The 13783-nt window shown below is 37.6% G+C and overlaps 1 protein-coding gene across 1 annotated transcript; it reads right to left on the bottom strand.

The window, feature by feature from the left end:
- Positions 1-6659: 6659 nt before the first annotated feature.
- On the bottom strand, positions 6660-10114 carry mpc1 (mitochondrial pyruvate carrier 1). Its single transcript, XM_019359337.2, is given in 5 exon segments — positions 6660-7556; positions 7912-8044; positions 8373-8460; positions 8462-8470; positions 9895-10114. Coding segments are annotated over 5 exon segments (330 nt in total). The 5' UTR covers positions 9970-10114; the 3' UTR covers positions 6660-7531.
- Between the last annotated feature and the right edge of the window lie 3669 nt (positions 10115-13783).

Genomic DNA, 13783 nt, shown 5'->3' with positions numbered 1-13783 from the left:
AGAAGACGCGACTTAAATACACACAGAAACACAAGGAGATTACACACAGGTGGGGAACACAGCTGGGAATAATCAACAAGACGAGACAGGGGTAAAACTGAACACACTCACATGAGACGCGGACCTTCACAATAAAACAGGAAATGAGAACACAACACCAAGACGCAGACCTGACACTGAGAGACAGACAGAAAATGACACATGGAACTAAACCCACACAAAACATATGTTGGAGGAAATCTCCCAAATAGAAGGCTGCCAAAGTAAAACAGAGACACAGTGAGACAATATAATCAATCACATGTACATGGGGTGAGCGTCTCAAGAGACAGTCACCCAGTACTCTTCTTTATTGCAGGTTATATAGGCATGTAGGTTACACAGCAGACGGAGGCAGTCTCCGCCTGTTCTCAGAATATAGATTGCTTAACTGACAAATGCATATCTTACTAAACATTCTGTCCGTACTATACTAAACGTCTGCTTAAGTGGCATTTTCCGTTCTTCTTTACACAGGAACTTGTCTTCACAGGCATTTGATAAGCATAGGCAAGGCTTCATGTTTATCAGGGTGAATCGTCATTCAGAGTTTACACAATCACAAGCAAAGCATATTTGAATAATAAACAAAATCTTTTCACAACACTCAAGCTCCCAGGCCTCTGGTAGAGGACCCAAGCTTGAAGAATTAAAAATAAATAAATAAATAAAAACACCACCCCACCCAGGGGCAAGAGGAGAAGTTTTTTATTTTTTAAATTAACAATGAAAATTATCCACAGAACTTTTCATTCCTATCAAGATTTTCTTTTGATTGTAGTTTCACTGTAACTCCCCCTCCCTTTAGAAATCTAGCCGCAGACATTTCTTACTCGCTGCATAACCAAATAGATTGTCTTTACCTTTTCAGTCGCACCGAGGGCTCTAAGTAGACTTGTCTGATGCAAGTACCTGTCAGATTTGTTAATCCAGTTGCTGTAAGTTGTCATCTGCAACAGGGCCGAGCAGAGACGTTTAAAGGGGCGGGTGCTCAAAGCTAAAAAGGGGCACATTGAACCAGGCTGAATAACAACAACACACATTCATCAAGAATCTAATATGGGATCGCATCATACTACATCACTGTTGTGATGTGGCAACAAGGCAAAGCAAACGTAGCTTATGTTTTACCTGATGGGTACAATGTTGCTGTTGAGGGGTTGCTGCTGCTCCTGCTGCTGATAGTGCTGGAGGGCAGGGCTGTGCTGATCTGAGGCTGTAGACATTAAAATGTTCATAGGAGAGATGGTAGCTGATTAAACAAATGTCATGAGATAATAACAAAATGCAAAGAACATAACAAAATGCGCTTGGAACCACAAGGCAACAAAAAACTGTGAGAAATAAACTAGGCTCTGCCTGTGAATCACGCTGCTTCTCTTCTTCTTTCCATCCCCTCATTTCATATATCACTCTCCACTTGCTGTCTATCTGAGAACAAGGCTGTTAGAGTGAATTGTTAAATGTTTGTCATTTTTATTCTTACCATTTGTACTTTAACTGTGTGTTGAAAGGAATTCTTTTGTTCTCCCCTCCTCAGATTCTCGAGGTTCTGGGTGAGGGGCTATAGTGTTTTATTGCAGATACATCCAATGTTCCCTCTAAGCTGCGCACGTGCGCAATTGCGCACTGCTGGCACGGTCTCTGCGCACAGAAAATCTGCGTTGCGCACAAAAAAAATCTAACCTGAATTGAAATTAAAATTAAAACTTTAACAATTCTGTTTTGCAGTGTTAGTCAGTGAGTGACTGGCTGCTCCTGTATGGGATTAGAACGATGCCACCTTATCCTATAGTCCAGCCAATAATGCGATTCACATTCGTATATACGCAGCCAATCAACGTCGTTGACAGGCTATGACAGCGTCCTTATGTGCCGACACCGGTGTTTTAGCTAGCAAAGCGGCGTGGCTGATGTGGAGTGAAGCCACATTAATGACAACGTGTACAACCATTGGAGATGTGAGCAGGACAGACGGAACAATTGACGGAAAAAGTGTGGACTTTATACCAGTTTTTAAATTGTGTTGATAGGCCACGTAAAACCAGAGTTATGATAAAAAATATATGCAATGTTTTGTTTTCTTCCTGAATACTGTCGTTGTTTATATTTACTGCGGGAAGAAACGGTAAAAACAGCGTTTTATAAGGAAAACGCTCGAAAGCGCTCTCCACCTGTGAGCAAAAACAAAACCAAACCCCCACCCTTTCCTATTGGTCGAAAAAAGTACCGTGTCGACCAATCAAAAAATGATATGGCAACGTGGCATCTAGTTGTTAAGAAACGGGGGGAAGTTTTAGGAGTGACGGCGGTGTTCTGAGATGTGAGAGATTTGAGACGTTTAGCGCAAATCTTGTGTAGTTAGTGTGTAGTGTAGTCAATAGTTTTGTTGTGTGTGTCAGAACAATGAGGCGGCTGCTGAATGTTACAGGTGTTACAGGAGTGATACATCTCCTGTTGTCAGGCCTGCAGGTATCAGGCTGTTGTTCTCCTTTATCTCATAGTGGACAGAAATTATTTTTTGGAGTGGCACAAATAATTTGTGTGGCATCAGATTTGATGCAGAACAGCTGATTGTTCTGTAAATAGTTTGAAATGTTTATTTAAAAAATGCCTTGGCTGCATTAAAAAAAAAATAGCTGCAAAAAACTTTGTTGTTTGCCAAACTGAGTTACTTTTTTGAAGTAGTAACTATATAATTAATTGCCCAGCATTGGTCATTATATACTGTATTTGGCAGACAGAGTTACAGACTCTCTCCCAGACCACAGACTCATAATACAAGTCAGAGCTTTATGAAAAAAAAAAAAGAAAGTTGTGTTTTCAGAATTGGAGTTCAAGTTACAAGTTTTTACTTCCAATAGTGTTAACATACTACACAGGTCATGAACAAGATTTTTTTTTAATTTTCATTGTAAGTTAATTTAAAGTAGTCTAACATAAATGTAAATGCTGTAATTTGATTATTTTAATAAACCATGTAACTTGGATGGATTGGATGCTGGCGTGACCACAGTGCACACGTCTGATGTCACTCACAGTGGTCCAAGGGATCGCTCAGGGAGTTTGTGTGTTCGCTCAGACACATGAAAAATTAGAGGGAACATTGGATACATCCTATCTGGAAGATCTGCTTCTTTTGATGTGGTAAAACTTCCTGCCCTTTGTATGGCTTCACTGTGTTATCTAGGGTGAACCATAGATTGGGTGTGGGGAGGTTACCCTCTTTATGACCTAGGATGTTGTTCCTGCTTTATGACCCTTTTGGTCAGCAACACACACACACACACACACACACACACACACACACACACACACACACACACGCACTTACAAAACCACAGGCAGGGTATTCCTTGTTCACATGTGTACCTATGTAAGCCGTTATATGTTAATGACCCTATGCATATTCAAGTAACCACAATAAAAGGAGTGCTATGGGGAACCTGGCTGAGAGTCTGATGGAGGTCAAGTAGGTGGAACGACACTTGGCTCCAGGCAGGCCTCCCTCATGCATGAGTAACCCAAAGGACTTTGCCTACTTCGTGTCTTGCTTGCTGTGTAACCACATTGCCTTTAACGTTCCAGCGAATAGGTTCAAGCTACAAACCTATCAAAGGCACAACTTGCTATTGCAATAAACTATTATTTAATTATCCACACCTAACAACTGCTGCATTTACTCTATAATAAAATGATGACAGAAAAATGTTATAGAAGCAAAACATTCCAGTTGTGCTTATTATTATTTTTATACAGGAATACCACTCCAACAACTGGTACATGTGTTAATGTTACCTGTGCTCTTTGTAATCCAGCTGCTGAGGGATCCACTGCCTTTAGTATCCTCACACAGCTCCTACTGTTTCCTCCTCATGTCCTTACCAGCCATGTCTGGACAATGTTATATCATGAGTAATAATTTAAAAAATCCATATACATAAAACACACATGCACGCACGCACACACAGGGACATTTTAGACCTTCTTCAGAATACTGTATATAATATGGGCATCATGGTGCTGATCCAGAATCCTTCCCTTATTATTTATTACTAGAGCTACAATAATAAAGCAATGAGGGGAAAAAAGTAATAAATATGAAATAATGTATTTATGATGATTCCATTTGTTTCACTATCCACTCTGTGCAGGCAGAAATCTTATTACATTTTTTAACTGTAGAGATACAATAATTTTACTGCTATAAAATCAGCATTATAAAATATATATCTACTATAATCTGTGTCTTAATGTATGTTCTTTAAAATACAGAGTATGTTTTTTAAATATTATAATTATAATAATCCATAGTTATGTGGACATGCATATTAGATCGTTTTTAGTGAAATATAATCCCCACAGAAAGGCAGGAAAAGCCCTGTAACTTGCTTTAAAACTAAATATGTTCCTTAAAACGGTGGACAGAGCTACAGACCCATGACAGCCTTACCCAGTTAGCCAGCAGCTATGACCAGCACTACTTGTGCAGTTAATAAAAGGACAGGTAATGTTTGTCGCGCTGTTACACACACAGCACGCTCGTTTGTTTCAGTTCGTCAGTTGCAACAAGACAACTTACCAACGTGTACGTAATAAGCTAATACTCCTGTGTGCTATACACTACAGTGTACGCTGTACAGCTACTTACTGGTTGTGTCGCATCAGTCTGTCTCTGAGTTAATTTGTGTTTCTCCTACAGCTCTGGACCGCTAAAAATGCGCGTGCTCTTTATGAGCTTGTTCCCGGCTCGTAACCAGCGCGTTCTGCCGTCAAGGGCGATCATTGGTTAATAGTGATCATGTGACCGATGCAAACCAGATTCTTTTATTTAGCAAAACTGTGATTAATAGTTAAATATTATTGTTGAGGGGCACAGACAGGACTCCACACGCACACACACATTAAAAAAATAAAATTTTTTTTTTTTTAAAAAAGTTGCCTCAAGAAAAGGGCACTTTGGGCACCCATCAGGAAAGGGGCGGGTGCTTAAGCCCCTCCAGCACCCCCCCCTCCTCTGCACGTGCCTGATCTTCACTGACCACACCATCTGTGACGGAGGACTCATCTCCTCTGTGAAGTGAACACAGATGGAGGAATCTGTTGCTCTTCACTCGCTCTCCTGTGACACCAGCAGTGCAGAGTGGGAGATGGACAGGATTGGTCTTCCAAAAGTCAACAGCTCTTTTGTTTTGTCAACACTGAGACATAGATTCTTGTCCTGCCACCAAAGTGCTGACCTCACAGTCTAACTTAAGTTTCACACTGTTTTTTGTTAGAAAAAAATCAAATTGTTACATGCTTAAATTTACACAGAATGTCAGAAATCTCCACTGTCACAAACAAAAATTTAAACCCAAATTTTCATGATTTGTTGGGTTAATATTCTGAGGTCCAAAATATAATTGGCCATTTTTGGCTACTTTTGATTGGGGTTTTTTTTTTTTTTTGGTTGTTTTGTTTTTTTGTTCTTTGTTTTTGTTACCTTGCCTTGCTTGGTATCATTCTTTTCAGCACAACCTCACATGTCTGAATTTGCAGTTATTTTCTCATTGACATACTGTATTAACACAACTGATCTGAAACCACACAAAAACATACACAATCCTAGTAGTAGTTATATTTTCTTTTTACTGTAAAAATCACAGACATGTTTAGTAAATTATTTTCATACCTTGAAATGTAAATATAAATTGTAAGTTTTTAAAACTTATGCACAAATTTTGTAAACAATAAAGTTATATACAACTATTAATCTAAAAATTCAGCCAATGCACCGCTAATGAAGACAAGAAGAAAAAAAAGCCGGTAGGCGCTATGGGCTGAACCATTTGTTAATGGTGGAGGGGGGTAACACTATGCAATATATTCAGTTTTAGAATTTATATTCAGTGTTTTTACTCATCTATTCATTCTAGGCTGGATTCTCTCCGTTTCTCTTTCATAGTGTGGGTTTTATCCAGTCTTCCTCCCCTCACCACCAACTGGTCACAGCAGATGGCTGCCCCTCCCTGAGCCTAGTTCTACAGGAGGTTTCTTAATGTTAAAAGGAAAGGTTTCCTTCCCATTGTCAACAAGTGCTTGCTCATAGTGGCTCATTTGATTGCTGAGGTTTTCTCTGCATTATTGTAGAGTCTTTATCATGTAATATAAACTGCCTTGAGGGGAATGTTTTAATTTGGTACCAATAAAAATGGAACTAAAAGATCAGAATGCCACTTCAACCACTGGTTATTATAGTGCAAACAAGCTATTTGTTCAGCATTAAATATGAACAAAATGCTACTGCTTAATATAGTGTATATATATCAACTATTTTCACTGAAAACCTTGGGTGTACATGTAAACATAAAAAGGCATAAAGAATTCACGTAGTTATTCTGATTTGTACTTTCCAACTTTGCTGGGAAAAAAAGTGTCTTCTGTTTATTCAACAGTGGTAATGCTGAGTGTAAACACAGAGAGGTGGCTTCTTGACTTTTCCATAGCAGAAATATCTGATGCAATTAAATGTCATTGGATCACCAAGAGTGACAGAGGAACATGACTGAGACAAACAAGAAGTTCAAAGTAAAAAAAAAAAAAAAAAAAAAAAAAAAAAAAAACCTTCAGAAAATAAATCAATTTTGTCATAGTCAGTTTATTTTAACAAACTTATAGAATCCAAATATTAATCAGGGAAAATAATGTGAATTATACAGTGACAATAAATTAATGGGAATGACACATGATAACACACAGTGCATGTTTGAAAAGCACCGGCAGAAGCAGCAGCTCCTCTTGTCTGGTCATGCCAGATGATAACCTAGCCAGTCTGAGTTTGTACCATGATTGTACTGCTTTATAACGTGGACAGTTTCACCACATGAAAAGATGCAACTATTGATTTTGTTTTAAACATTTATTTGAATGTTTTTTGACACTTGTGGGAGACTAGTTTGACAAGTTTCCCACAGATATACTCATATATACAATTTACAGAATAATTTCTAACTCAAAAGACAAACAGCTTAACCCCTGTGTGTTTTGAATTTAACACACACAAAAAAAAAAAAATATTGTGAGGACATATTTGAACAGCGTGACCTCAAGTTTGCCAAAATTAGACAAATAATGGTTCGTTTTATTTAAAAGTTAAAGAAAGCAGATCCTGGGTGCAAGACATCTTACTGTCAGGCTGCTTAGACTTGTGTACATTCTTCCAAATTATATTTTAGTGCATCATGTTGAATGTTGCCAAAAAAAGAACACAAATAATTCACACCAATTGACCTTAATTTATAGAGCAAAGCATCAGTTTTTATCCCTGTTTTTAGTAAAGTGGCTGAAACATAAGGTACAAATCATGATAATATCAAGTTTGTTTGCTATTTACTAAAAAGAACAGAAGTGCAGCAGTTTACTAATTAGATAAGTTCAGAGACAAGATTTCAAGGTTTAGGTGAGAGTTGAAGCAGCACAGTGCCACTCTGGAGTCCATCTGCATCAGGGACTAAGAGCCCATCTTCTTCTCCATGCTGAAATAACAGAAAGGTAAGGCATTGTTTCCATTATCATATCTAATGTTGTTGGGTTTCTTTGGTTTGTTTGTTTGTTTTTTAAAATCTAAAGCACTGCAGTTAAATGATGAAACACTGATCTGGGTTAAAAGTCACAGTGGGAAAATAGCCCAAGTAAACAAAGGCTGTACCCTCAGTCAGAATTTGAACCAGGGCTCTTGAAATAGAGCCCTGATATGTGACATCATGTGCACAGATTTTGCCAAAAACACAGTCCTCATATCTTGCAGAGTTATGATCTTCTATGAACAGGTGATTGGAAATTAGAATGTACTTTAAAAGAAACCAACCCCAGAACAGAAAAGTTTCTTACTTGTATTTGATGAGACGGCTACCCTGGATCAGTTGGGCTGACTCATTGGTCAAATGGCAAGCGAACAGTAGCCAGTTGCGGGGTTGCACTTTGTAGGCAAACCTCATGAACAGCAGCGAATAACAGCACAGAGCTGAGGAGAGAAAGCATACATTTAATAGAACCATATTTTCTTATATACCTACTACAGCTCTAACGTGTTTTATGTACACAAGTGTTGAGAAGTAGTGAAATCCTCAAAGTTTTTATAAAAGACTATTCAACATCTTAACAGGAAAGCATGGAGATCAAAGAAAATCTTAAAACAAATCAATAGACCAGTGCAGACATCACGGCTTCTCTCAAAGCCTTCTTAGTAGCCCTGAGATAAAAGAACCACTCACAGCCCAAAATGCATCAATGCTAACTAGAAAATTATTAGAATATTGCGTGTATGCTGGATGTATCTGTGACCATCTTACCAAAGGTCATTCTGCCACTGATAATTTCAGGGCTCTTCTTCATATCTGTGATGGCAGCGATAGGAAGACCCCAGTTTGCTACAGGACCCCCAGAAATGCTGCAAAAGTGACAACAGTCATATCAATATAGAAGATATAGTTACTAATACATTAAATCAAAAGGATAAAAGAAGAAAAAGGGAAAAGAAAAAAATAAGCCTAAATCTATTAAACAAGACTTTTCGAACGCCACAAGCAGGAGAAATAATCAAAACTAGCATAAAAAAATATTTTCAACCACTTTTTCTAAAGTGGGCTTTAACTCCAAGTACAAAATACATTTTAGTTTAATAAATGGACAGAAAATGCAAAAAAAACTTATGCATAAGGTAGTACAGACTCATTGCCTTAACTATATGTGAATCAGTCAAGCTTATGCACTTTAAGCCAGACATGACCCTAAGATAAGGATCTAAAAACTCAGTATCATATTTTTTAAGTTAACACTGTATGTGACATACAAGATCATTAAATAGTAAGGTACAGATAAAACTACAGCCTGTCACAGAAAAGGATATACTAACAGAAAAGAGGGTAACTTACTGTGCTGTTTGGAGTTTGTTTTATTTTTTTCAGTTCCACATAAAAAAAGAAAACAAATAAAGATAAGTCACAAGGATATGATGTCTTTCACACATCATTACAACTTCAAGTAGGTATCAAATGTCAATACAATTTTGCATTTCTTAGTAGGTAGGGATATAATGAATGAGGTAGCATTTTAACACCCGCATAATTAGGTGGCAGCTGCAAGTCCTTAACAAAAGTAAGCAGTAAAACTCGTTTGTGCAGACTGCCAACACACAGTAGTTTTGATTTAAAAGAACAGATATTGCACAAGTATACACCAGACGTCATAATGCTTGCCCATCAATGGTTTTAAAGTGTTAAAACAGGCAAAGCTCTTCAGATAACAGCGATAACAACTGTGTATATTTGTGACAAACGCAAACAATGCTGACCTATTGTATCAAGATGCCAAAATTTGGCCTTTACTCCAAATTTCAGACCTGTGGCTAATATGTGGCACGTAAACACTCTCTTACACATTAACCAATATCTTAACAAGTAGCAAACGCAGATTTCTCCGCCAGCTTTTGACACAGATTCAGACTTTTAAAGCAGTTCACTGCCATCTTAAGAAGCTAACGTTGTTTCTCCGTCAGGGTTCGACCACGTTTCTAGGTTTCCTGACTGTTTTGTAGGGGCTTCCTTCTAGTTTACAGTCAAGCTCATAATGTGGAGAAAACACAGGACACACGGTCGCCCTTGAAAACAAGCCAACTTAAAACGAAGTAGAAAACTATGCATGAAGAGAGATATAAAAAGAAAAACAAAGCGTTTTAAAATGTTCATGAAATTTTGCTAAAACTTTAGTTAGATAGTAAACTGCACCGACCAGTGAACGTTAGCTAACGCTGCATGACTAGCTGTAGCTAACTTAGCTTCCGTGCTAACAGAGAAATGCTTCGGCTTCTGACACAGACCTCATCAAGTACTCTCTGAACTCCTTGCTCTTCAAGTGGTCAATAGCTTTCCGTGCAATCGTCCCTGCCATGGTTTCACGTTAGGCTTGTGTCTGTCTTGGGCGAAAAGAGCGGTCTTTGTTTCTTTCTGTCGGCTGAAGGGCGTCTGGGAACTCCGCTCAGAGGACGGTCAAATTTCCAACCATAACATTATGTTTTACGACGCTGACGTAAATACGTGGCTCGACCTTAGACGGCTGGGTGCTGCCCAGCATAACAACCAATCACCGGAGAGCGGCACTCCTGTTAAAACCAACGCCCACTATGGCAAATAAATAAATAAATAAATAAATAAAAATTGTAAGATCAGGTCAGAACTGTTACTCCAGGTAAGGTGAAGTAACTAAAAAAGTGGTGAATGTGCCTATCTTCAGTCCCACGTAAAGATTGGCTGACGCTTTAGGAATTGCTGGAAGACGGTATGTTTGTGAGCTATCCTGACCTCTAGAACTTTAGACTACCAAAATATAGTTAGCAAAGATGCTGGTGCAAACATGAGTAAATCAGAGAGGATATCATAAACAGATATACTTTAGATACTTCAAATTTTTCAGTAAAAGAAAACATTGTGGCAGAAGTATAACTTCCATGGGGGGAAACATCTTTTTGGGGTACATCAGTTAGTTTATGAATGTTTTGAAAAAATACAATTTGGCTAATGATCCTGAAGATTAAGGTTAATTTAAATAAATCTCCAAAATAACTGCCCATTGCCAATGGTGTTTCAAGGTGGCTGCAAAGTTGTAAGGCTCACTTGCGTTTAGAAGCACTTTGCAGAGGTAAACATGGAGGTAACTGAGGTTAGCGTTTAAATTTTCATTTAGTACTGCTTCAAGGTGATGTGCAGTAGAAGCCAGCTATTTGTAATTAAAAAAGAAAAGAGAAAAATATCGACATCATCTTAGTTGGGAGTTTCATGATAAAACAGCTTCCTCTTCTCTGTGGAGATTTGGCTGAATGTAAAGTAACCAGAAGTAGTATAATGTGAAAGGCAGAATTCACAAACAGAATTCTTCTGAAATGGCTAAGGCTCACCTTTAACTGATTTTGAACTACATCTGTCAGTACCTCCGCGAGACTCTAGAACCAACGCACTCAGTTCAGACACACACCTCCTCTAGAGGGATTGGTTTATTTTGAATGATGTAGAAGTTCACACTGGAGTCACATTGAAGAAGATCTAAACTGTATCTGATTTAGATACATGTGAAAGTAACCCTAATCAGAATTAAAAAATACCACCACTTTTATTTACCCCATAAACCCCAGTCAAATATGTTAAAAAAAAAAAAAAGGAAAAAAAAAGAAAGAAATTGGACACCTACTTCATTGTGAATACAGCCTAAGTTTGGGACAAGCCTAAATGTGTATTATATCTCAGCTGTAGACATATGCTTGTGTCATGATCTTGAATTAAATAATTTTCTTTTATTAATTAAGTGCATACTCTGGACAACATTAAACCGAATACATATGGAACAAGATGTTGCACTTATCCACAAACCCCTGTTTTCATCTCCAGTTTAGTTTTAGTAATTTAGTTTTGAGCACAGAAAAATGAGCAGCTGCCATGATCAGGCTTTTTTTTAAAAAACAAAACAAACCTTCATAGCACATACTGCTGGTATGCAGAAATTGCACAGGTGTTATTTTTAAAATATCCAAATGGAAACGCATACGCTTATTTCCATTTGAATTTAAATAACAGTTTTTATCTTTACTTGAATTTACAACAAAAAAATCACAATTCACATTAAAATATTTTTCTTTCATTAAAATCTCAAATCTGCTCCATTTGTCAGGATTTATGAGTCTGAATCCAGACATAATCTAATCTTTTGCAGTATTTTTGTTACAGGTACATTAATGTAAAAAGCGCACATGCAAATATTGCACATGCTGCACACATACTCTGATACTTTCACTGCTTTTTAATGTAATCATAATTAATTTGTTATTCATTTTCAGGGGCACCTTTGTACATAAGCAAAACAGAAATGGCATCATCAATCACACATCAAACATAAGCTCCAGTTTGGTCAATGAACTCATTATTTAATGTGCACAGTGTATAGAATTAAAACAATTTGACTCATGGTATGTTAATGATGCCAGCATCCCACTGTGGGGGAGGTCCTGCTGTTGTACATGCTGGATCATTGTTGTGGCTTACTGAGAGACTGACTCGTGCTTTTCCTGCTGTGATGAGTCAGGGGACTCTGTTGGTTGTCAAGAATCCTGATTAGGTTGGTGCACTCAAACAACACCAGGGGGCAGTATGTGAACATCATGATTGTAAAGCAAGCAAGTAAAGGTTAGAGAGTTTGCCATGAAAATTCAGATTCTGTGTGTGCTTGTACCATGAAAAAATTCCCCCATAAATAAAAAAATTTAAAAAAAAATTAAAAAAAATCATTAACTCGGTAATGAATTCTGATTTCAGAATGTTTGAATTAAATTTGAAGTCACTTTTGTGAAACCATTTACCCACTGTTAAGAGCTGCCAACTGGTTTCAGTTCTTGAATATTTTTGACATCATGATCCACGGTTGAGCTACACCTCAGCATAGCTCTTGACCAACTGGAAGATCCCAATGACTTTAATGTCTGACCACAGGCCCTCTGGAGACAGCACCTCGGTTTGCTTTTGTATAAAAGCAGAAACAAAATGCACACACTATACCTGCTTAAGTATGAGTGGAGATATGGTGTAAGTTAAGAGAGTTAAGAAATTCCAAGGTAGACTCTCTTTTCACACATAAATTAGTATTAATATTGACATTGTACATGTTAAGGTGACTCTCTCTACCACACGAATTCTTGTCCTCCTCTGTAAGTTTCAACAGTTTTTTCACAGTTTCTGAGAAATTACAAGAGGAAGCAATAGATAAATTATTGCTGTAAATGTAATAGGAACTATGTTTAATTTTTATTTAAAAAAAACAGGCAGTGTTTTGAAGGCAAATCTTTTTTGTCCTTTAAAGGTCTAATTTAATGGGTTTTAGTACTTGAGAAGAATGTACATGCCCTCAAGTATTCACCCCAGACAGCTGCAATGCAATAACAGTTTCCTTCACCAAGAGAGATGTAGGCCTTGAACTGGGAAGTATGAAGTGTGCCTCAGGTTAAGTTGAGTTTACCAGACATACTGTAGTTTATAACTGTGTCAGACTCAAGACATTGGATATGAAATGTCATCACTTCATGATGCGTTGTTATTGGACGCTCGTGTAAACTTTTTTCATAATCAGTATGGTTATTCTTACAGTCAATGGTTGGACAGACAGACAGCCCAAAAGCATATTGTTTCTTTCCATGACTATCACTGGCACTGAAGCATAAAAATGTTTAGAGGCCTTTGCTATACTTTAAAGCATAACCTTGGATTATCTTTAGAACACTGGGGTAAACAATGATGTGTTAAATCATACATAGTATAAAAGGTGAAACCACAAACAAAACAACATAAATAACAACTTCCATAAACCTGAGGTAAATATGATGCAGGGAAAAAAATTCAAACCTTGTAGTGGCCACGATGAAGAACAGCAGACAGCCGACTGAGTGACTCAGCTTCAAAACAGTTATGGAAGAGACTGTCCATCATAAAACATAATCTGCCTCATTACAGATCTGAAAACATGCCAAATACAGTGTGAAATTACATAAATCACAGAAAAGCCTGTATAGAATGTCCAATAACTAATATTCAAACATTTAAAGTTTAAAGCATCGGGTCCTATAACTAGAAAACTAGAGAAAACATTGGCTTTCTTGCTATGTGTGGCTAAGCTGCTTGTCAGTACTGATGGTGGCACATTTCATCGTGCTAAGTACCACATTGTG

The sequence above is a fragment of the Oreochromis niloticus genome, linkage group LG1 (assembly GCF_001858045.2).
Source record: "Oreochromis niloticus isolate F11D_XX linkage group LG1, O_niloticus_UMD_NMBU, whole genome shotgun sequence".
Taxonomy (NCBI): domain Eukaryota; kingdom Metazoa; phylum Chordata; class Actinopteri; order Cichliformes; family Cichlidae; genus Oreochromis; species Oreochromis niloticus.
This window is presented reverse-complemented; position numbering and strand designations above follow the sequence as displayed.